This window comes from Rhamphochromis sp. 'chilingali' (assembly GCF_963969265.1).
Source record: "Rhamphochromis sp. 'chilingali' genome assembly, chromosome: 14".
NCBI classification, from domain to species: domain Eukaryota; kingdom Metazoa; phylum Chordata; class Actinopteri; order Cichliformes; family Cichlidae; genus Rhamphochromis; species Rhamphochromis sp. 'chilingali'.
This window is the reverse complement of record NC_137941.1, coordinates 24,476,422-24,501,223: the sequence shown is the minus strand read 5'-3', so window position 1 is coordinate 24,501,223 and position 24,802 is coordinate 24,476,422. Positions and strand designations below refer to the sequence as shown.

The following is a 24,802-nucleotide window of genomic DNA, read 5'->3' as shown; positions in this document are numbered from 1 at the left end:
CAGGCTCCTGGCACAACGCTGCATTGTTCGCTCTCTAATATTGCAGCATATTTGCTAGTATGTTCAGCCAGAACAAGACAGGCTCATGGCCGTGCAACAGCATTGTCAATTATACAAAGTGAATAACATGTTCCTTATTACATTCATACTACTTTCTGTTTTATTGTTCATTCAATTTGTAGACTCCACCTGCCATGCATCTCTTTTAATAACAGCAAAGCGCAGGAGCCTTAAATGAACACCAAGGACTTTGTTCTGTCTGTTAGCCTGCAGTTTCATTAAGCTAACGAGCCTCAATTAATTATGTTAATGAGCTACAGTTAAAATCTCTCCTGGAGGGAAACAGATAGTCTGTTAACGAGCTGATGGCTGGTTTAAGCAGTCGTTAGCGGCTCTGTGTGTGGTGTGTGTTTGTGTGTGTGTTTGTGTAGTAGTAGTAGTGCGAGATAAGCAGGTCAGGGCTACAGAGAGATAAAATTCAGGATGAAGCCCCCCTCCTCATTCACAAACACACGCGCACAAACACACAGACCTCTTCCTGTCTGGCAGGAGACAAGGTCTTGGGTGTGTGTCTGTGTGCTGGATCCAGCTGTTGGCTTCATTTCTGTGGCCTCCTGCGGTGGGCGTGCGTGCGTGTGGGGGTGTTGAGGGAAGGAAGCGATGAGCGGCTCCCACCAACATCGTCTCTAATGAAGGCTGAGCGTGTGCGTCTGAGCGAAGGTCTGGCAGATGGAGGACATTTACCAAACAGGTTAAGCGAAGTCAGATTTGTGTTGACAAAATGCACAATTTAAACCATTTATTTTATCGCTCATTTTCTAAAACCATGTAAATCCTTTTCTGTATGGGACCTCACTTTTCTAATTTAGTCTTTTTCTGAAAATGGTCACAGTTATACCCCTTTTTTAATTAGTCTCATGCCTCCCCCCCCCCCCCCCCCCCTCCCTTCTCTTATTTTATGGCCCTTTGAATAGTCTTTAATAACTTTAATTACATTCCTTTGACATGGCTCAGTGGCACTTCACAAGAACTAGGTGTAACAGATCACTAGGTGTGTCTTATGTAGACTCTGTGCTCAGGAAGTAAGACTTATTCACTGGCAACAAAGAGGGAAGTTGCCTGTCATTATAATACATCAGTAGAAGCTGGAGGTCAGGGTGGAGGGATGGGTCAGCAAAACAGCAGACCTTGACAGCAGTTGGAATATTCCTCTAGGGAAGTGGTGCTCAGGGGAAGCTAAACCCTAACCTTTGTTCACATCGTGAAACTGATTTATTTTTCAACAATTTCTAATCATTTGTGGCTGACTGAATGTTAATAAAAACACTATTCCTCTAACTGTGTGGGCCACAACAATGCAAAAACCTAAAAATTCATACACTGTTGAGACATCAACAGCAATGTAAAGCGCCTTGAGGTGGGTGTTGCTCTAACTTGGCACTATACAAATAAAACTGAAGAGAACTTTTGATGAAGAGACGTCAGTGTTAAATTTAGACATTTTAGCGTTCACTCTGGTAAAGTATACTAACTTAGTTAAAGAAGTTGGTATAACTTGCCCATCTTAAGCTGACATTATTTAGGTTTTTATAGGACACATGTTTGCATATTTTTAAAGTAATATCTGTTTTCCAAATTTTACATTGGTCTGGGTGAGGTTTTATGAAAAGTACCTGAGTATCTGTTTGCTCTATGCACAGTGTGCACATACTTTCCAAAAGGTATTTCTGCTGAACCCTCTAAAAGTCACATTTTTGTGGTGTCACTAAAAATAAAAAAGGGAGGTGAAATATTTGAATTTTCAGGAGCATCGTGTCCACAGGAGCTGAGTGAAGATTTTGCATCCCTGCGTCCTCTGGCATCATGCAAACATTGATAAGCACCGATAGCCTATCAGCTCATTGGTGGCTGCATGTTTTGAAGACAGTCAGCTAAGCTGCTCTCCACTAACTGCATATCTACCCCTTTTCAATAATTTAAGTTTAAATCAGTCTTTTGATATCTTTCATTGAATTTTGACAAAAATAATAATCAAAAACAGTAATAACTAACCTTTTTTTAATCTATAACATGCCAGCAAGTTGATTAATAACTACTATGTTATCACATCCAAGGCATTTCATTATCCAGTGGTGGACGTAAAACTGGATTGTAATCCAAACCAAATGTATAAGAATATTCCAGTGTATAAAAAGGTAATAGTAAAAATAATAGCCGCTCCATAGCAAAACAAAAGTATTGTTTTGCTATACAGTGAGCAGCTGTTTGATGGTGTAGCTTGTCTAAGGATTTTTAATATTGTTGTGTATATTAATCGTATCAGTATATTGTAATGTGGAAGACATGTTTTAGATCTCATGCTTTAAATCTGACCTGAAAAATCAACTTAAACAAGCTGAAAATTGGACTCAAGCTATGTAAATTAAGCACTCAACACAAAACCTCAAACTTATTGTTTTTATCCTCATCTCAGTTCATCCTGGAGCGAGGTATTAAGTCACTTGAGGATTTAAAGAAGAATATACCAGTTATAGTTTAGGTTTTTCTGATTTGGGGGATTCATGAAGGTGTGATGTCTAATCTAACAAACCTTTTCTTCCACAGCTAGTATATAATTGTCGAAGCCTTTTCTCTTGTCTAGTTAAGAGGAAGCAAAGATGGGGCTTTACTCATTAACTTCTGCTTTGAAGAAGAAAGATAAAACAATGAGCGGCTGCTTAGGAGAGATTGAGGGAGGCAGGAAAACAGAGATACAGGAATGTGTGTGTTTTAGTAAAGCATGTTCAGGATGTTGTTTTTCTCACTGACAAAAAGATGAAGAGTTCAACTCTTATTCTGACCCAAGGTCGGCATGTCGTGCTTTTATTTTGATGTTGTTACAAAGGGAAGACCTTGACATAGACGAACATCCTGTGACAACGGGAAGAGGGCGAGGCACAAACATGAGCCATCAGCTGTCCAGTGTTGCACCAAAACCTCCATCCCTGCTGTGGAAGAGCACAGAGGAAGTTTGGTGCAGTCGCCATGGTTACCGAGGTATTTACAACCAAAATCAGCTGAGGGGAAACAGTGGTTAGTGTCGTGAACTTTGACCTTGGGTTACTATGTAATCACAGACCTTTTACTGGGAGTTTCTCTGAAAGAACTAAAAGTGCTTTAAAAACAACTCCCAGAATGAGTAAGACTGAGTAAAAATAAGTAAAACTAACCAGTCACTATGGTCTGCCAGAAGTACGTACCTGACAAGTTATTGGACACGGACATAAACAAAAATGTTTTTGTTTATGGAACAACCACACTGGTGAAGACAAGGAAAACTGTCTGATGGGGTTAAAGACAATTCTAAGGCTTCCTCATTCCTCAGAGTCACATGACTCTCAAAGCACCCTAAAGAGGGACCAGGGCAGCGAGATCTCTGGAGGATTTTGACTGAACTGGTTCGACACTGAGGAAAAAGATATCTCAGATTCCTGCTCACACTACATGAAACACAGACCATAGCCATATACTGTGTCATACGGGTACTATCATTATTAGCAGTAGATGTGCTTGGACAAGACACTTCACCTGTTGCCTACTGATGGTGGTCAGAGGGCCTGGTGGCGCCAGTGTCCGGCAGCCTCGCCTCTGTCAGTGCGCCCCAGGGCAGCTGTGGCTACAATGTAGCTTGCCATCACCAGTGTGTGAATGGGTGGGTGACTGAATGTAGTGTAAAGCGCTTTGGGGTCCATTGAGACTAAGTAAAGCGCTATACAAATACAGGCCATTTACCATATTTGTATTAAAAATGCTCCCAAAGGCACCAAACACCACAGAAGTTGAGTGACACACCTGTCAATCAAAGTGCCCACGCCCCTAACGCCAGTATATGGATATAAAAACAGTTTTTATCCCTTTGTAATGCTGTAATGTGGAGCATTTTAACACAGGAGTCTTAGGTGACTGACTGCCTTTTGGTTTGGGAGCCAGCCTCTAGTGGCCAATAAAGTAACTGCAGGTTTTGGGGTTTTTTGTTTGCTTTTGTTTTGTTTTTGTTATCTTCAGGTTTAAGTAGATTTTTTCAGCCCCAGGGCCCTATTTCAGGAAGCCGGTTTAGAAAACTCAGAGTGAAAAACGATACTCAGGGTTGAGTAACCCCGAACTGTCCAACTCGGAATATTCGGTTTCAGAAAGGCTGATAACAAGTAGTTCAATCAACGCGGAGTTGCTCTAACCCCAAGTGAAGCGCGAGGACGAGGATACTAGGGGTGCAACGATATTCGTATCGATATTGAACCGTTCATACAGTGCTTTCGGTTCGGTACGCATATGTATCGAACAATACAACATTTGTAATTTATTTTATCAACTTTCCTTCTGACGATGCTGTCTGTGTTGAGCGCTCAGTGAATCTGCGTTCGACTACTCCGCCTAGGCTGCACTGTCGAGCGCAGATCCACTGAGTGCTCAACACAGACAGCATAGTCAGAAGGAAGAGCGCAGGGCAAGCTAGCAAGACAGAAGTTAAGCTCTCCAGATCTGGCGTTTGGAATTATTTTGGTTTTCATGTGACGTATGACCCTGAAGGTAAGCGAGTCATGGACTAAAGTAAAACAGTATGTTGGATGTGCCGTGCAATGCTCAATTACATGGGTGGGAGCTAGTGTGTTAGCGCAGTTAGCTCGTTAACGTGTTGGCCGTCTAGCCCCATGCACGGGGCGATCGGCGGTAGCTCGTTAACGGAGATTTGCCGTGTTGTGGCGTTAAGGTCATTTCAACGAGATTAACCTGAAATCACTAGTGGGAACACAACGAATATGACTGCACATTTACGCCGACATCATCCTAGTGCAAAGACAAGTGGAAGCAGACAAAAAAAGCAAGCATGCTACTAACTTTAGCCGAGTCATTTAGACAGCTGTTAGCACATGATTCTCCTTATGCTGCTGAGAATATAGCCCGGAAGAAGCGGATAGTATAGCTTTTATTTTGGAAAGAGACATTTCTCTGTAATAAACTCTCTTTTCCAAAGATGAGTGATTCCTCAATCAGATACAGGGCTCGCAATATCGCTAGCCCGACGTCCTGGGGCTAGCGATTTTTTCAGTCGGGCTACCAAAATCTATCTCTTCCCTGCCCGTCGGGCTATTGTAGGAAGAAAATATATGTCAATGCTTTTGCATTCTTTCAGAAATGTAGCTGGGTAATTATGTCATTGGCATCGGTGAGCCACTGTCAATATGTGACATATTGAAATCGCGTTTGAATTTGCGCTTGTTTTTTTGCTTTCACTTTGCAATGTGCGAACTGTGTATAGAGAGCGACAGCACTGATCTGTGAGTGATGAAAATTTGTGCACCAATTCCTCTGACATCGTCTTATTAATCGTTAGCTCACTATGCAAACATGACAAGTGAAATCTCCCGCAGCTTAAACATGTGAGAGGTTGATCGCGCAGAGAATCACTGAGCTTATGTGAGTGCGTGTGTAAAAGCAGGAGGATATATATTTCATTTCTTCTGAGCCAAATAAGACAGGTCAGGGTGAAGAAGTGACAGCCAAAGAAAAGCTTACCACAAAACGGAGAAGTTATGACAAATCAGACTATAAGGCAAAAAGAAAGTGCAGCTTTATGGTTTCATGGACAAAATAATTTCTGTGGCTGCAATATGATGAGCTAAATAACCAGGGCTGCACATAAGTGGTCCGCAGGTGCGCATTCGCTGTCAAAATAAAAAACGCGCACAAGGGTTAGGGTTAAATTTAAAAACTGTACTTTTGAGTTAAAATATATATTTATAATTTTAATAAATGACAAATTAAAAAGGCATGAACATTTTTTTTGTATCGAAAAAATATCGAACCGTGACACCAAAGTATCGAACCGAACCGAACCGTGAATTTTGTGTATCGTTGCACCCCTAGAGGATACATAAAGCCCTGATAAGAGGAGCACAGAGTAAGCGAGTCACCATGGAGACGGAGGGAAAGAAGGCGCGGTCAATGTATTTTACAGCGCTTGAGGCCGAAATTCTGATGGCAGCATATGCCGATAACATGCAAATTTTGCAGAAAAAAAGGTAACACAGCCTCAGCTGCAAAAGAAAGGGAGCATGCATGGCAAAACATAGCCGACAGAGTCAATGCGTGAGTGTTAATTTAAACATTGATCTAGGGATTTCCACCCATTTAACACGTTATTTTATCATATGTTATTTTATTTGTTATTTTATACATTTTATGTTGTGATGTGATGTGAGCGCAGGTGCAACCCAACAGGCCCCAAACGTGCCTGGCAGCAAGTAAAAATGAAATATAAAAATATAGTCCAAACAGGTGAGGTGTAATTGTATTATGAGCCATAGTGCTTGGTCTGTTTGTCCCATGTAAATCAATTGCAGTTAGAGGCTACATTAATTTTCTTTCTGTAAGCACTTGCTCTGTATGCTCAAATGTGACCCCGTTATAGCCAACAGAAAAAAAGCGGAGGCCCGAAAAACAGGTGGGGGTCCTCCACCACCACCACTCACAGAGGCTGAGCAGTTGGCCCTCAGCCAAAACAGTGGGCGCCCTGTGGCTGAAGGCATCTCTGTGGGGACATCCTCTGAGTCAATAACCCCGCAAGACACAAGTGCCTACATAGGGGGTAAATTCAAAATAATACATGATGTGCATACATCCTTTCTTCACAGTCACCTTTGCAGTGCTGCTCATTCATTTGATAAACTCTTCACCATAATGAATTTGTTTGTAGTGAAGTTATTTTCCTACTGATTTTGCCTTCCCTCAGTCTTGGTTGTCTTTGAGAGCATAATGACAATGAAGTGTAAGGTGATTGGTATGTTTGTTAATTGCCATTTGGTCCCTTGTAAGTTATAAGTGACCTGTGTAAACCTCATATTCTATCAGTTGATGGTGGTGGTGTACTGCATCTGGTGCAGCCTCCTGTTGAGCCAGACCAACATGCAGTTGTGAGTAATACTCCACAGATTATATGAGTTTACAGTAGAACAGCAATGTTGTTTATTTCTTTACTGCAGGAAAATAATGAAGAAACATTGACAGCTGTTACAGAGGAGGAAGCAACAGAGACACTTTATGAGGTTTACATCTTTTAATACTTTGTGTACAGGAAATACAGGCGACCAATAAAGCCAGTTGAACAGAAAATCTGTTTATTCTTCTTTCAACATGTTGAGGTGATGGGTCAAAAGAAATGATTGTGACATATGGTGTCTCTGACTGCGCTTCCATCTTGTATGTCCGTGGGAGGGTCAGGATGTTCATGGTTTGGATCACTGCTGATGTTTGGTTCAGAAGGACAGTGTTCTCCTCTAATTGTGGCAATGTTGTGAAGAATCACACATGCCACAATAATGTCACATGCCCTTTCTGGGGTGACCCTGAGTCTTTGCAGGCACTGGAACCGGGCCTTAAGCATTCCGATAGTCATTTCAATTCTGGCTCTTGTCCTGCAATTAGCCAGATTATATCGCTGCTGTGGGCCCGGTTCAGGGTCAGGGTAAGGGGTAAGCAAATAGGGTAAACATGGATACCCCCTATCACCAAGCAAGTAGCCAGTGAACTCTCCTAAGACAGAAGGATACACTTCAGTTCAAATGTCCCTGTAGCAATTGGTCTTTATATATTTTAAAGTATTCTCAACTCACCATGTCCAAATTTTGTGCTCAGTGTACATTCACGGAATATTTGTGAGTCATGGACAGAGCCTGGCCACTTGGCTTCCACATTTGTGATAATGTTGGCAGCATCACATATGATCTTCACAGTGCAGAGAACACAAATTAGCATCCATTACTATAATGAAATAATTTGTTAGTTTGAAATGCTACAGGGAACTATGTACCTGTACATTAATGCTGTGGAAAGACTTCCTGTTCACATAGTCTCCTTCATTTACTGAAGGAGCAATGATTGGAATGTGAGTACCATCTATACAGCCAATCACGCCTGGGAACCCTGAAAATAAATGTAAAATTTAAGTAGTAGTTCAAGTATCACCACATCATATATTAAGTTTTGTTCATCCTGATACCTGCAATTTTGTGGCATCCCTCTTTGATAAATCTTGTGGGTCTATGACCGGGGAACACCACAAACCAGTACAGGAGACGTTTCAGTGCAACTGTAACATTCCTGACTGCCCGACAGACGGTAGCCTTGGAAACGTGCTCAGCGTCACCAATATTATACAGAAAGCTCCCGTTTGCAAAAAACCGAAGTGCAATACAAATAATATGTACAGAACTGAGAGCATGTCCGCGATGTGTCACATGCGTAATATATGGCCTGAGGATGTTATCCAAATAACTTATAGATTGTGCTGAGAAACGGTAACGTTCGCACAGAAAATCATCAGGAAATGATAAAATGTCCAAACGCGCTCTGATCACTCTCTCCCGGCGGAGAGCTCTGCGGAGAATTTGGGCTTCACGATCTACTGGCTCTTCAAGGAAGTGGCACGCCATGTCCGACACTTCCTACTGTCAGGTTTCCGACAAAGGGGCGGAGACAGTCAGGGTTAGTTGTAGTAAACCTGCTAGGGGGCAGGTTAGCTTCACGGAGTGTGTCGTCATAGTGACTCACTGAGGCTTCATCTGAACTCGCTTTGTGAAACTGAAAACCCAGAGTTTTCGTTAACTCAGGGTATACTTACTCAGTTTTTCCACTAAACCGGCTTCCTGAAACAGGGCCCTGATGTTTCCCTTTGATAGTTTTACTTTTGAATTGCTTCATGACACAGAATTACCCGAAGTTTGTGTTCAGTTAAGGGTTACAAGTCCTTGAAGTAGTTGAAACCTACCAGAAAAAAAACGATATAACCAGACTGATTCTGTCTCTAATGTAAAAGTCTTAAAAGTAACCAACCTGCTGTTCAGCCTCTGTTCAGTAAATAAACAAATGATCAATTGTGTGCTGGACAATGAATCTAATTGTACTAGCAAAGCATGGCAGGAGGAATGCGTGTGCTTGACAGGTTAAGTGATACATGAAGCTATTAGACATGCAGTCATGATGGCTGCCAGGAACATGAACAGATAGATGGTTAAAATTAAAAAAACATAAGTCTCTACGTTTTGCTGTTGAGCTCTAAACCTTCAAATCAAAAGCACAAAAACTGTATGTTGCCCTGCCAACAGCGGTATCGTGCCGCAGGTCATTTACTCATTTACTAACTCACTGTGGTGGATTTGGAAATATGGAGAGTAGTTAGACTCTTAAAAAGCAAAAAAATAGCCAAAGCAAAAACGGTCTAAGATGAGCTGTGTGATGTGGCCAGAAGCCTCGTGGCACTTCCTCTGACTTAGATCAGATTTCCTGATGAAGTAAGGCTGTGCGCATCTCTGTGTGACAGTACGCGACGACCACAGCGTAGAGGACAAACAGTTCTCCAACACAACGCTTCGCATCAGGAGAGAGAGAGAGAGCGCTCCATCTCCAGCGGAGCATGTTAATGAATCAACAGTTGGAAACCTGTCTGTGGGAGACGACACAGCTGCTAACGTGAGAGTGTTTTTGCAGTGAAAACATCCCACTGCAGTGTCTTTAATACCTTTAACGCTGACATAATCATTTTCCACCCCAAGAAAGCTGTAGGTTGAAGGAATAGAAGAGGGTCCCAGTCAGTGACGAGACCCTCTAATTTGTCAAAGTGAAGGTTAATTTAATGCACCGTGTTCCCGTCCCCACTCTACATACTGACACTGTAATCTGCACGCTGCGTAGCGTGGCAGTTAATTAACATCTTGTCCTATGTGGGTTGTTTTTTTTTTTGTAAATCAACAGATTATACAAGATGTCAAACTGTGGAGTGACAATTTAAAAATGTAACCCCTATCATACAGGAAGAAAAAAATAATCAATCAGTGTCAAGACATTAAACAAGAGGCAGGTTTAAGTTGAGTGCTGAATCAGTATTCGTCAATGTGATTGGTATACACTCAACATTCAACACGGGGCTTATGTTGCTTTAAACTAAATGGACCTGACTGGGAAGCAGCCTAGAGGAGGCAGGTCGGAGACAAAAAACCGGAGTCCATGTGGACGGTCATCAATGAGCTTCAACCCTGTTTAATCCGTATTTATACTTCACTCCTTGCTAGTAGTGGGTTGAATCCCCCTTTGACTTCAAAATTGTTTTAAGTTTTCATGGCTTGCATTAAACTAGGTGCTGGAAACACTCCTTAAAGATTTTGGTCCATCACACAGTTGCTGCAGATTTGTTAGCTGCACATCCTTGATGGAATTCTCTTATTTGAGCACAATTTTCACATCAAGAAACCAATTTTAGATGATTTGAGCTTTGTGAGTTCAAGATGGATACACTGTGATCATACAGGACATGGGCAACTACAATACTCAGGCTGTGGAAATAAAAACAAATGCACAGGTAGTAAGAGGCCAAAGTGTGAGAGAAGCATCTTGATCATGTGTACATGATTAAATGGACTGAGTTGCTGTCCTGCGATTGGCTGCTTAGATATTTGCCCTAACAAGGAGATAAACAGGTGTATTCAACAAAGTGGTTGGTGAGTGTATAGTTTTTCTATAATACACCCTAATATAATTATATACTTGTAGAACACTATTTTCTAGTTCACCTACCCTGGGGATTTGCTGGCCTGCTGCTCTGACACTAAAAAACACGGATCTCTCAAAGTGAAGCTATAACTGGTCATAATCATCTCTAATTACAGCTCGTGTGGCTCTTTCCACTTTATTGTCTGCGGATGAATATGCAGGTTTCTATTTACCCCTCATTTCAGTCCAAAAGACAAGTGTTTAAAATGATTTCATTTAGAAGACTCCTGTCCAGAATGTTATATCACAGCAGCACAATTTAGTTACAGTTTGAGGTCCATGGGTGGGTGCTGGGTTGGTGGAGGGGCTGAAACAGCAGACGGGGATGCAGGACAGGAAAAGCACTGACATGTCAGAGGAAGGGATGGAAAATTCTGCAGTTTAAATAGACTCCCAAACCGGGAGGTTGTGCTTGGTGTGTCATGTGAGGAGAGAGGCATGCTATGTGTGTATGACACACAGCATCTTGACTTGTCTGCAGGCTTTTCTCCATCCATGGAAAAATTCACGTTTGTTGCAGTGCTGCAGGGAGCTTGTGCTAGTTTTGTGCCATTTTGTCTGACTCTTTGTTTTCCTGTGTCTCCAGAGTGCAAAGTTGGCTAAACTCACAGTCATGATTGACAGGCACATTAATGGGAAATAAGGTAAATTGAAATAAACAAGAATTATCCTTTGAATGTTATGTTTACTTGATTGTTTTCTTGACAATATCTCCAGTGTTCATTCATCTCTCCCAAACAAGGAGGAAGTCTTCTCAACCAGCTGACAGCTGCACTCAGAGAGAGAGAGAGAGAGAGAGAGAGAGAGCGAACAGAGTCTCCATAGTAACCACTTTGCACAATCTCCATCACGCTGTTTGTCTTCTCGGCTAAACCCCCTCAAAACAAACAGGAAGTGAGACAGGATGGGGGGAATGGGATGTCCTGTAAGAGGACAGCCTCAGTATTAATCCAATCCAATCGGAGACGGGAGCTGCAGTGAGGTCACTTCCTGTCAGGTCAGTGCCGTCACATGGTAAACTCTGAAACAGCTTTGTGAAGTCAGCGTGTATAAATGCTGCAGCAAGCAGAGAGGAAGGCACACACCACACACACACATCCTCTGTTTGTCCTAATGAAATTGTGTTGTTGTTTTTTAGCTTCGTGGCCACTGTGTTATTATTTTCTTTGGTGTTGCCAGTAGCGATATTGACATAAGGAAATAGAACATCTGCCATAACTGGAGGCATCGCCACAGCAACCCAGACCCACAATGCCTCTGGAGCAAAGCAGCTGTTCTGTCCAGGGGCGAGAGACCCAGAAAAAGACAGAGACTGTGCGAATGAGAGAGACAGAGAGAGACACAGTTTTACTAATATGGGGGCTGACATTGGGGCGCACGAGTTCCCACACACAGTGGAATGCTGACAGCATCACTATCTGAATTCCTCGAACTTCACTCTGTCCCAAACTGTGAGTTTCACTTCATTAAAGGCAGCTTCAGTGGACCTTTAGTTTATTTAGCTACACTTAGCCTGAAAGCTCATCTATCAGTTCTCACAAACATTCATACTTTTGTTTTGTCTATTGTCATGTTACATCAGGTAAATTTGGGGTTCAGCAACCTGTCCACCCCCGTGCAGACTGTCAGAGCTGGGAATCAAAAGAACTTTTTTAAGGAAACCTTTATTAAAGCAGAAACTGTTTCATGAGGTTAGAACGATGAAGCAAGGGGAAATGATGAAACTACCCATTTTTATTGGAAGAAGGATGGATGCCAGAATTTATTTTATAATTCACTCACACCAGCCGCTCATTAAAAGCCATGTCAGACAACCGCGCCACCCACCAGCATGTCTCCTGATGTGACACCATGAAGAAGAAAGATATGAAAAACCTTATTTAGACCTTTACTTTGATAGGAAAGCAGAGAGGAAACTGGAAAGTAGCGAGAAAGCTAGATTTACTAGCAAACAGGAAATGTTCCAGGGCGGTTTCAAACTCAACTCTGCTCTATTGGAAACAAGCTTTTTTCCCTATTCAAACAGCAACCTGCAGGCTGGGAAATTCAATTATGTACCAAAAACTGCAGTTCCTCTAAGGGCCACTTGAGGCCAGGTCCAAAAGTAAGTCAGTCTAAAGCAGGGATGGGCAACTCCAGGCCTCAAGGGCCGTTGTCCTGCAGGTTTTAGATATCACCCTGGGTCAACACACCTGAATCAAATGATGAATTCATTAGCAGGTCTCTGGAGAACTACAGTCGTGTTCAAATTTATTGGCTGCATCCTCCTGAGGACCCGGCCTTCGTGGTCTACGTGGGTCGGGTCCTCAGAAGGTCGGGTAGGCCGAAAGTAAACGGCTGTGAAATTGGACGGTCTAGCCTTCAGATTTGCGTCACCGCTGTCTCGGTGGAGTTTAATAAACTCAGCTGTCTGCTCCTTGCTATCTAGAATATAACAGGACACTGGTGTAAATTCTCGACCATCTCACACTTCTGTTTAATCAGTTTTCTGTTTGACGTTTAGTCAGCTGTGTGAAAACCAAGGAGGAACCCACCCGGGGGATTAATAAAGTTTTATTTTATCTAATCTAATAACTTTAATCTCAGCCAAACCGATTTACTCACGAACAAATAAAACACTGAAAAAAGCCCAACAATAACATTTTTAGATTATCTAAGTGATTTATATATTACGTTTAACCTGAGTAGCGAAAGACCGCGGTGATCTGAAAATGATGTGCCGAGAGTTTGCCGCTCTCGCCGGCTCTAGTGACCCTCGAGCTCCCGGCTAGCTATCGAGCTGGTGGATAACAGACATCTCCGACAACATCGGAGCACTTTTGCAAATATCCGATGTCTTGATAAACCAAGCAGATATTTGAAGTTTACACAGCTACATTCTCGCCTGAAAATATGTTAAAAGTCTATTTTGTGACCCAGAAAGAGTAATAAGAGTAATATTAAAAACTTAGTAGCGGCCGCCATTGTTGAAAACTGGAATTGGCTGGTCCGCGCTATGAATTCTGGGATATGGTGGGCCACGAAGGACACACCCGGCACATCCTTCAAATTCGGGGAAAAGGAGGACACATTTGTCAGTTGCATTCGGAGGAGTCTACAAGTTTGGACAGCCTTCATTGCGTCGCTGTGACGTGATCGGCCTCAAATACACAGTTTTGTTTATAACTTAGTTCATAAATCTTAATATGCTCACTTCTGGCTCCAAAATCCTAACCACGAGGCTTCAGAACAGAGCTTCACAAACCAGTGGGTGACGTGAATGTCACTACCTCCATCTTTTATATACAGGCAATGTTTCTGCTGTGATTTCTGTTTTTTCTGTGATTGGGACCACCAACAGCTCAAGCATAAACAGAACAATGTGTGACAGAGTTCTAAGAAGAAATATTGTTATATGTTATTTGATGTTAACCCTTGAAGTCCAAAATGTTCAGTTTAGTTTATTTTTGGGGGAGAAATGGATTATTAAATTCAGAATATTGACACTGGCAGAGGTCTGCGCTGTCGTAGTGCACGTCCAGTTTTATTAAGTTAAAGGGCAGCTGATTCCACTAAATTCCTCTAATATTTTATTCATTATTTGTTGATCTACTGGTTGAGAAACATTTCAGTACCCTCTGCAAAACTGCAGAGCATTTACAAAGAAACAGTGGCAACACTGACATCCGACCTGAAATATGAATCACAACCATGTGTGTGTGTTTGTATGCATGCACATGTGTGTTTTAAAGTTAATTAAAGTTTAAATTTGTACTTCCTGTCTGTAGTTCCCATGGAGACTGTGGGAGAGACCGAGGATGTGTTTGATTGTATAGCAACGCACAAATACACACAAACGTCCATACGCAGAGTGAGCAGATATGAACTCCACAGGACAATAGGAGCCTCCTTGGTGTGCAGCAGTATACAGGGACGCATAACTGTGCAGCTGCAGTGGAGGAGGAGAACCACTGCTGGACATTTTCTGATTAAATTGGAGAGAAACAGGACAGCAAACAGTAGAATATACAGAAGAGTCTATGTATGTTATTGGGGTTTTAGCTCTATTGTTCTGTTTTGTCCCAGATCTGACAAAGCTAACTGTATTAATGATGAAGAGGCTAATATACACACACGCACGCCGAGGCAGTGCAGTGTTTAGTTGTTGGACAGCAGAATGGAGCTCTGTTGTCACATCTGCAGCTGTGTGCATTTTCCTTCATACAGAGGCCGAAGGTTATTCCACCACTGGGAGGTCAGAAGTCAGAGGTCACCTCCTCCTCCTCGTACCCGCAGCCGCTCCCTCCGTTTCGGATGTCCTGAACCTTGCTTTTTATGAGGAAGCAGTTCATTTTCATTAGCAAACAACATGCTACAAGGATCAACTACAGTCACGGACAGTTTATTAAGCACACCTTACTTTTCCCTACTTTTGCCTTCAGAACTGTCTTAGCTGCCTTCTTCATGGCATAGACTCAGCAAGGTGCTGGAAACATCCCTTGGAGATTTGGGTCCACACACACATAGCATTATGGGAGATTCCCTGATGTCAATCTCCTGTTCCAGCACATCCCAGAGGTGCTCGACTGGATTGAGATGTGGTGACTGTGGAGGCCATTTGAGTACCGTGAAGCTATCGTCGTGTTCAGGAAACAAGTATGAGCTGATTTGTGCTTTGACATGGGTACACTGTGGTCATAAAGGGGGTGAAATGGTCAGCAGCAATTCTCAGGTAAGCTGTGAGGTTTAAATGATTATCAGTTATTACTGAAGGGCCCAAAGTGTGCCAAGAAAATATCCCCCACACCATCCTACTGAGCAGAATAGATCCATACTTTTATGTTGTTCATCCCAATCTCTGACCATACCATCCAAATGTGACTGCAGAAATCGAGGCACATTAAACTTGCAGCGTTTTTACAATCTTTTCTTGTCCAGTTTGTGGTCTTGCGTGAATTGTAGCCTCGGTTGCCTGTTCTTAGCTGATAAGAGAAGCACCAAGTGTGGTCTTCTGCTTCAAGGTTTGACTTCTGCATACCTTGGTTGCAATGAGTCGTTATCTTAGCTACTGTTACATTCCTAACAGGTCAATGCAGTCTGGCCATTCTCCTCTGACCGCTGACCTCTGGATATTTTCTCTTTGTCATACCATTGTCTCTAACCCCATAGATAGTTGTGACGAAAAACCCAGTAGATCAGCATTTTCTGAAATATTCATACCAGCCCGTCTGACACCAACAACCAAATTCAAAGTCACTTAAATCATAGTTTTTCGCCTGTTGATGCTCGGCTTGAACTTCAGCAGGTAGTCTTGACCACGTGAGCTTCTGCCGTGTGATTGGCTAGTTAGATAGTCAAAAAAACAAGCAGTTGAAAGGGTGTACCCAATAAAGTGGCAGATGAGAGTATAATGTAGAGTGTATTAATTAGATACCAATGAGGAGCAGTGAAGATCAGCAGGTATGTGAAAAGTTGGGTTTTAAATGCAAAACCACAGGTTCTTTCTTTTATTTAATGGGCAGGGCTTCTTTCTACTTCCACTCTTTCCACCTAAAAAATGTAGCAGCCTTTAAATCTGTAGCATTTAGAGTAGAGAAGTAAAAAGGTTTAAACACAACATTACCACCTCATAAAGCTCAGACATCTGCGTCCACCAGATGATTACGAGTCCGCACTCACTCTTTAGCTTAATTCTTTTGTCTCTGTGGTGTTGATCCTGTGTGCTGCTGAATGCTGAACAGGCAGTTCTGGTGTTCACCGCTGTTCCTCCACTGCTGCGGATCAAACGATGAATATTTTGACAGTTTTAAAGTTCATGGAAAAACTTCTGCGTTTGGATTGCCACCAAGCTCAACAACGCCATCTGGCGGTCAGGTGTATTAAATTCTGATTGTAGAGGTTGCGGAATTTGTCGCAGGTCCCTGGTGGTCTAGTGGTTAGGATTCGGCGCTCTCACCGCCGCGGCCCGGGTTCGATTCCCGGTCAGGGAGCATCCTTTTCTACCAACAGTTAGAATTTTTCCCTCTGTCTTTTTATTTTTATTTTTTAAAGATTTTTTATATTTTCTTAATTTCTATTCTAGCATCTATAAGTACTAAGCATGGATTTTCATCATTTGTTATTACATCAATGTTTTTGTACCAATGCCTATATTATATGATATATTTCATTTCTGTATCACAGGTTTTTGCACAGTGACATCAGGACAAATTCCTCATTTGTGTACAAACTTAGGGATAAGTCAAATTCTGATTCTGATTAAGACACATCAAGTAAAAACCTTGGTGTATGTATCCTTATGATTGGTGAACCATTCTTGCACAAACAGTTACCGTGAGTGGCAACATCTATATGGCGTATTTTGTACAAATACCACAATCGTATATATTTGTGTATCTATATTTGACAGTTCAGTTCAGCAGTTGACGAATGTCAGGTTAGACTGGAGTGTCACAATATAATGTATCATAGCATCATACTGTAATGATCATATGTATGTATGTACTTTCCCTGCCTCCCACACATAGCTTGGGAATTTGTTAGTATATATAAATATAATAAAATAAGGATAGGTTTTATCTTTTAGTGACACACATAGATACAGATTTTATTAGCAGAAGCCTCAAGCAAGGTAACCTTGCAACCCTCTTACTGTAGATGAAGCCATGAGAAGTGTGATTGAATGATATTTTTCTTACCTTTTTCTTATTGTTGTCAGGGTTGCGTGGCTCCAGCCAGGTGGTTGAATTGAACTGTTCTTGCTTTGAGACGGTGCTAATCACCGTGTTGCTGTGCTGCCTGGAGTTTCTTACCAGTGATGATAAATATTCTTTCATCATCTTTCTCACTTTAGCATCCAGGTAACACAATAATACAGAAAGGAATGCTTTGTTTCTGAGCTTGTATGAACTCGCTTCTCGCTTTTGTTACAACAATTTAAAGTGACTGCTTTATTTCAATGCATTAAACAGTGAACAGAAACAATGAAACACGGATGTGACTGGTAAAGACATGAAGATCTGAGACTGCAGTGTATTAAACAAACATCTGCAGGGTCATTTGGAGGATCTTAATTAGGATGACTCCTGTGTCCTCAGAAGAAACAAAAACACAGTAACGTGTAAAACCTGTGTGCATGTGTGCAGCATTTATTCATGTTAAGCCTGTGGGACTTTATAAAACAATGCAGCATCACAATAAGTGAACCACCTATTTATCATGGACACTGTCAGCTCTGTGGGTGTGTGCATGCCCCCATTAATCACAGTGGATTGGTTCCACCAGCGGGACACTCGGATCTCAGAAGGGGAGCCAACTGTTGCTCTCACATCTTCTTCTGTGGTGAGAAAAATCACAGGGGACTTGAGGTGAATTTTGACTTTTGCACTAAATTTACACTTCCTGCTAATTTTCCCATTAAGAGTTAGTGCATCTCGATTTCAGCTGTCCGGAGGTATGCGCTAATGCACTAATACCACCCTGCTGACTTTCAATGGTGAAGCTAGAGGACAAAATAACAGAATCCCAGAGTCCAGTGGCATTACTTCAGGGGCCACATGATCTTTTAGAACTGGGATGACTTTACCAAACATCACTAGAATGACAGTGCAAGCACGTTTCACACTAAAAGTACTGATAATATCCCTAAAACATAATTACCAACATCATTTAACGCAGGCCAAAAATTCTGCTTAGTAGTTCACATGTCACAAATGTCACGATTCTGCTTTAGCAAGCTTTGCTTATATGCAAATTCATATTTAATATGTTTTTTAAATTGTCAGAAGCTTTCATTTTCAAAAATATTTCAGGCAATTATTTCATGGTTGAGCATAAAAACCACTCTGACATTATTTTGCTGCCATCTCCTGGAGTTCATTTATTCCCACAGTCTTTCTTTTTCTTTTTTTCTTTTTCTTTTTTTTTAAGAGGGCTGTTCTTCTGTCATCATACTCCTCAGTAAAGACTCAAAGATCCCTGTATACTTTTTTTGTGTAATGCTCAGCTACATTTAGAAAGAAACTCATTATAGGCTACTATAAACATCCTTATAGCCCCCCAAAAATGTTTCTTTTTGTTATTTTTCTATCTTCTATCATTCAATGTGTGAAAATGTTTGTAATCCAAATTGCTTAAAGGTAGCGTTTAGGTTTATTTATTCTGTATTTATGCTAAGATTGTGCTCCCATCATTTAACACATATAGAGTTTTAATACCTCAGTGCTGCGATTCTTCTATTTGCGACAATCGCTGCTTACTTCCGAGTTAAACTAAGAAAACGAGGACGAAGCCTACATTTCCCGTCGGCCCCCGCGGTGATTTCTCCGGAAGAAAACCTTGGCTTTTTCCTTTGCACTTCCTCTTTCCGTCAACGGAGTTTAGGTAGGATGTCTACTTCTGATCCCCGTCCTAAAAATCTGTTCTAAATCCAGATTTAATTAGGCCATCCGCTTTAAAAAGACATGTCTAAATACGGAACAAGTGTATAAGACTAAGACCTAACGAGCATTTTAACGACAGACTTTTGATTTTAAGTTTTTTTTCGTGCTTGTGTGTCCCTGTTGGGCGACATGGCGCACTTACAGCGGTGTGCTGGTAGCTAAAAGGCCGGCAGCCTTTCATATGAGCAAATTTGGCAAGCTGCTAATAATTAAATTTGTATATACTCGTGTAAGTGTTGGAATAAAGGAAATTTGTGTTAAACCTGAACCGTTACTTTAACAAATTGACTTAACGGAGGCTAGCTTGGCGGGCTAACGACAGCTAGCATTATGAGAGATGTATTACTGCATATGAGAAGCCAAACTCGCTTTGTGCAGTGTTTCAGCCACTATACCGACAAACATACATAAGCTTCAAGTTAAAGTTCCCATAAAGGAAAACTTAATGTGACTTTACATTAGTAGCAGCCCTGTTAGCATTTCATATGTCAAGCCGACAGATACGTGTCTGTTTCAAGCTTTTAAAAACCAGTGGAACTCATTAAATCCTCACATTTAAACTCAGGACTTTGAAACGTTTTCTTTAACTTGCTACTGGTTAAATGTTTGCTTTAAAGTGTTTTTATGTATCATAAGTTAAGGTTGGATCCATTCAATGAGGTTTAGCTTTAGTAATTACTACACAGGTCTGCTTAGAGGGGTAGCCACATGTTTCTCTCTGTTTTGACCTGTTTGATGGAGATGCTGGATTTAATTTTATCCTGTATTAAACAAGACACTAGAATGTAACTTTTTTTTTTTTCATTAAATGCTCTGTTTTTCAGTACACGATGGGACGTGTAATCAGGGGACAGAGAAAAGGTGCGGGCTCTGTGTTTAAAGCCCACGTCAAGCACAGGAAAGGTGCTGCTAAACTCCGTCACATTGACTTCGCTGAACGCCATGGTTACATCAAGGGGATTGTGAAGGTAATTTGATGATAAATCCGAGCTGTTTTGGGCAGTGGTGAGGGTGGACGGATTTGTAATGTCTTTCCTGCTGGTTTCCCCTTGCAGGACATTATCCACGACCCTGGCCGTGGTGCCCCCCTGGCCAAAGTGGCCTTCCGTGACCCATACCGGTTCAAGAAGAGGACGGAGCTCTTCATTGCTGCCGAGGGCATCCACACCGGACAGTTCATCTACTGTGGCAAGAAGGGTAAGACGCTGAGCAAGGGTGTATGAGCTGCTCTTAGATTTTCATCTGTTGCCATGGATCTTTCCACAACGTGACGCTAATGCATGAATTCTATTTCTGCGTCCGATCTTACACCATAGCTGGATCCCCATTTTAACTTTACACCACAACCTGCTACATAATCTGGCATCCATCTCCTGAGAAATGTAACTAAACATCAGGTCGACACATAAAAAGATGTCTTGAATGGCGTGGAAGGTTGAGGTGTACGGATGAAAGTAGTTTCCGGTTACTGTGCAAGTTATGACATAGATTTCCCACAGAAGTCTAAATCAAGCTTGAGAAGGAATTTTGGACCTCTGTCTCACTCAGACTCTCTTTTAAAGTTCCTGTTAAGATTGAGTGGCTTCAGAGGTGGCAGTAGTTCCAGGGAGCCATGTAATGATATGATTTAATGTTTTCCTGTCATAAAGTTAGTCACAGGAGTAATGATCATATATGATATAGGAGCTGATAGAATATGCAACATACAGAGCAACTCGACAAGAAGCTGCCTGAATGTTTTCTGCTCTTTCATAGTTTGGGTTAGTGCTGGACACACTTGAGATCTCAACTTCACTCTCTGTGTTTTCACTCATAAGTCTTAAAGTCCTTGCAGGATGTAGCTGTTAAAGTTGTTTTTTAGCTTTAGTCAAAGTGTAATTACACTACTTGATTACTTTTATTTGTATTTCCTTCTACATGAATAAAAATCAGCATTTCCTTCATTGATAATGGTGCTGTTGTGCAGAGAGTCAGCTGTTTGGGACTGCCGTGATGTTTTTTATTTTAATATCTGCTGACAGAAACTCAACAGTTTGAAGGCATTTACACACTTTTTTTTAAACTTGGTATCTGTAGTTTTGGGGCTGTGGTCCACACTTGTGCTTTGTGGGGACAGAAGAAGCACCCAGTACCATGTGTTTGGTAGTAGAAGATGGCGACAGTTGCCCTCCTGTACTTGTTATGGGGTTGGAACCAGCAGCTCTATTCTGATATATAGGTCAGGACTTCAGCTGTCCTCAGCCACACTGCCCACTTCAGGGGGATCTCTGTTTTCCCCTGAGACTTTTAAGTTGTGGTTGTTAAATGACAAACATGATAACAGCAATTTTAACCATGAAGTGTGTAATGTTTGAGCTTTCATCTGCATGGTTAAATATTTTCTGGTCTAAAAATAAATCTGTTCCATTGGTGGTCCTTGATGGAGAAGATGGATAAAGTTATCTGAATGAACCACAAGATGTTTTAATAATAATTTTCAGTCTCAGTGTTGGTTCTAATTGAACTATTGTCTTATTTAGCTCATTAAGCAAAGATGAGCATCCGTGAAAATAGCAGAAGAATCCTAGGGTGTAATCAGAGGGCGATTATTTGCTTTTGTGCTGTGCAGCACCTGCTTATCTGCTGCCTCGTGTTTCTGTTACATTTTTTGATTACCTGTCTTCAGTCAGCCTCCAATGAAACGCGAACAGAGCTGTTGCTTAGGTGACACTGTTTTCAGATTGTCAGATGGAAGTTTGAAGCTTGTCCTCTCATCCTTTGTCCCACAGCTCAGCTGAACATTGGTAATGTCTTGCCCGTTGGCACAATGCCTGAGGGAACCATCATCTGCTGCCTTGAGGAGAAGCCCGGTGACAGAGGCAAGCTGGCCCGTGCTTCAGGAAACTACGCCACAGTCATCTCCCACAACCCCGAGACCAAGAAGTCCAGAGTCAAGCTGCCCTCAGGCGCCAAGAAGGTCATTGCCTCTGCCAACAGAGCCGTCGTTGGTAAGAAAGCGTAACGAAACAGCCGCGCATTTGATCTAGTCTTTGGACTGAGGAAAGCGTTTAAACGTGTCTGCCCTCCTTCTGTGGTGAAGGTGTCGTTGCTGGAGGTGGACGTATTGACAAGCCCATCCTGAAGGCCGGTCGTGCCTACCACAAGTACAAGGCCAAGAGGAACTGCTGGCCACGTGTCCGTGGTGTGGCTATGAACGTAAGTGAACATGAGCGTACCGGCACTGTGCTGCGATTAGAAACACATACAGGACTGCAGGCAGAGCAGCAGACAGATGCATGTATTTATGCATTGAACTGAAAGACATGTCATGTAGGCAGATAATCAGATTGTTATTTTGGGCATTGAATCTTTAGAAAAGTTTACTATGGAGCCCCATAAAAAGTCTCAGCACTGATGCAGATGATTGCCTATTCTCAGAGGTGGTGAAGATAATAGCTAATCACTCGGTATTACAGTTACCCTAATGGGTTTCCAGAAGAGTCTGCAGAACTCACACACACTGCAATGAGTCTGTGGGCGGGCGAATCTCAAAACGTTTAGAGGAACAACCTGCTTTGAGGTTTTAGATGGTGCTGCCTGTGTTGTCAGAGCACCAACCACATGAAGAAAGTCCATGTTTGAGCCTTTCTGGTCACAAAGAAAACAATCTTTATTGAACATATGAAATAAAGGCCTGTTGGTTCTGATTCTCAGAGCTAAGAGGCTGGTGAAAGGATGTTTATCACAATACCTGGTTGTGTGCTTGCTGTTAAATTAGTCAGTGAGGAAGAAAAGAGTAGAGGATGGATTCCCTTTTGAAAGTCCTCATACTAAAGATGCTTCTCCCCCCCCTCTCCTGTCCTCCTGCAGCCTGTTGAGCATCCCTTCGGTGGTGGTAACCATCAGCACATCGGCAAACCCTCAACAATCAGGAGGGATGCACCTGCTGGTCGCAAGGTCGGTCTTATTGCTGCCCGTCGTACAGGCAGACTGCGCGGAACAAAGACCGTCCAGGAGAAGGAGAACTAAATCTGACCGTGTTGATAATAAAAACCTGTTCCAAAACATTTGATTGGCTGAAGTCATTCCGGAGTCCACACCACATACAAAACAATGAACCCCATTTCAGTGAGGTGGTTAGATGAGCAGGTTTTCCTTGTGTGAAACTGAGTAGTTGCAGAATTTTAAAGGTGAAGCTGTGATATTATAATCTGAAGTTAAATTTGACAGTGTTGACTTTGCTCAACAAGCTTTCAACATGCACAAACTTTGGGGAGTTTAAAAAAAAAAGGAATATAGTGAGGGGGGGTTCTTCCTGAGTTGTGATAATCAGGAGCAGGTGTTTCAGCTGTCACACCAGCAACGCTTTAACACAATTTAAAAAAATACTCAACAGATGTTTTTTAACCCTGTTAAGGCTAATTAGTTTTTAATTTGAAACAATTTGTATACAAGTTAGAATTTGCATCAGGTTTTAAAGATTTAGTCAGATTTACTGGGGGAAAACAAATCACACTGAGGTCACCAGTTATTATTTTACTGTTTGGTGACAGGAATAACTTGTTATACCAAATCCCTTTGTCTTAATCTTTGTTTTTAGGTTATGGTCTTCTTTGAGGAGCGAGGGTCGGAGTGTTTCCCTTATCTGAAAGATTTCAAAAGTTCTTTGGGGTTTTTTGGAAAACCAAATCAATTTTAGCTGCTTTAGTGTAGTGACCACTTCTAAACACTAGAGGGCATCTTATTGGGCAGGTGATTGAACTTTCAATGCATTGAAGTATATAAGCAATAAAATAGCCTGACCTTAGTAATTCATCCCTGCTCTCAGCCTTCTGAGTGTGACCCAGAAATCAGTAATAGTGAAGGGTACGTGGAAAACAGACTGGAGACTTGATGGAGGCGAAACAGCCACGTGATTGGCAAGAGTTTGTTAAAGAGACTTAATTATTTTGCTCTTGTGGCCACTATGTAAGATTCACACTTTCAACAAATACTATGTGCTTTTCAAAGTATGACTCCCTTGAAGTTGGGCCTTTATTAAGGCACAGATTCAGTAAAAGTCACACTGCACACACAAGTTGTTTGTGGCAGTTGTTTGAAGAGCTAGTCTTTTTTTATTAAGTTTTGTTAAACAGTTTAGTTTTTAGTCAAACATATTTAATTGACATTGTAAAAGGAAAAAAAGTCTCATTTTACTACATGGCTGCTACCTCGCATCTTCGGTGGGAGGTACCAAAGGGGAAGGGGAGGAATTGAGGATGTGCAGTTCAGGAAATGAGTGTGAGTGTCTCTGATAGACAGAGATTTGAGACATTTTCACAGCAGTCAGGTTTTGGCCATCAAAGCAGGAGCACCACAGCTGTAATTTATTAGTGGTGGATTCCATTTAGTGGAGACCCGTCCAGGGACAAATTGATGTACATTTATCAATTAACCAATCGCTCAACAGAACAGTTCATGCAGAATCGAAAACAAGTCAAGTATCTTCTGAACTGTCCAACGCTTAAAAATGACACGCAGGCAAGATTCCATGTTCTTTATTTGCTAAGGGCGCAATGCTTTTTTTTTTTTGTTATATTTCTGTGCACAAAAAACCTCACAAAGTGAAAGTCCACATCGCGACTGTAGCTCCAGAATTCAACGTCACACCATGGCCAAAACAAAAGTCGGCAAAAAACAGGGCGCAGAACTCTGTACAGTCAAATATCTTCTTTAAAAATAACACAAGGACAAAAATGTTCCTCTTAAATCAAATTCTATTTTTTTAGTGAAATACAACAAAATAAATTCTATAAAATAAGAGCAAAATATTTAAATATAAT

At 41.7% G+C, this 24,802-nt stretch overlaps 2 protein-coding genes and 1 long non-coding RNA gene across 3 annotated transcripts; 2 read left to right on the top strand and 1 right to left on the bottom strand.

Moving 5' to 3' along the window:
- Positions 1–4,391: 4,391 nt before the first annotated feature.
- Positions 4,392–11,572, top strand: LOC308410270. Its single transcript, XR_013974147.1, has 3 exons — positions 4,392–4,566; positions 11,168–11,225; positions 11,324–11,572. It is a non-coding gene; the product is annotated as an uncharacterized lncRNA (long non-coding RNA).
- LOC308410090 (putative nuclease HARBI1) lies at positions 6,906–8,576 on the bottom strand. Its single transcript, XM_080903167.1, has 4 exons — positions 8,036–8,576; positions 7,847–7,959; positions 7,650–7,761; positions 6,906–7,569 (listed from the first exon to the last, which is right to left on the bottom strand). The coding sequence occupies exons 1-4, from the start codon at positions 8,466–8,468 to the stop codon at positions 7,187–7,189; spliced, it is 1,041 nt and encodes a 346-aa protein (XP_080759293.1). The 5' UTR covers positions 8,469–8,576; the 3' UTR covers positions 6,906–7,186.
- A 7,265-nt stretch (positions 11,573–18,837) lies between the features above and the next one.
- On the top strand, positions 18,838–23,047 carry rpl8 (ribosomal protein L8). The gene is made up of 6 exons (XM_080902168.1): positions 18,838–18,942; positions 19,826–19,969; positions 20,057–20,198; positions 21,770–21,988; positions 22,081–22,196; positions 22,851–23,047. The coding sequence occupies exons 2-6, from the start codon at positions 19,832–19,834 to the stop codon at positions 23,007–23,009; spliced, it is 774 nt and encodes a 257-aa protein (XP_080758294.1). The 5' UTR covers positions 18,838–18,942; positions 19,826–19,831; the 3' UTR covers positions 23,010–23,047.
- Positions 23,048–24,802: the final 1,755 nt, after the last annotated feature.

Bases quoted from the DNA above. Each gene is read 5' to 3' on its own strand.
- LOC308410090 (XM_080903167.1), bottom strand. From the start codon at position 8,468: ATGGCGTGCCACTTCCTTGAAGAGCCAGTAGATCGTGAAGCCCAAATT. The intron at 7,960-8,035 runs GTATCAGGATGA...ATTTATTTTCAG, and splicing joins GGGATGCCACAAAATTGCAG to GGTTCCCAGGCGTGATTGGC. The intron at 7,570-7,649 runs GTGAGTTGAGAA...CTTCTGTCTTAG, and splicing joins GAGCACAAAATTTGGACATG to GAGAGTTCACTGGCTACTTG.
- rpl8 (XM_080902168.1), top strand. From the start codon at position 19,832: ATGGGACGTGTAATCAGGGGACAGAGAAAAGGTGCGGGCTCTGTGTTT. The intron at 20,199-21,769 runs GTAAGACGCTGA...TTTGTCCCACAG, and splicing joins CATCTACTGTGGCAAGAAGG to CTCAGCTGAACATTGGTAAT. The intron at 22,197-22,850 runs GTAAGTGAACAT...GTCCTCCTGCAG, and splicing joins TCCGTGGTGTGGCTATGAAC to CCTGTTGAGCATCCCTTCGG.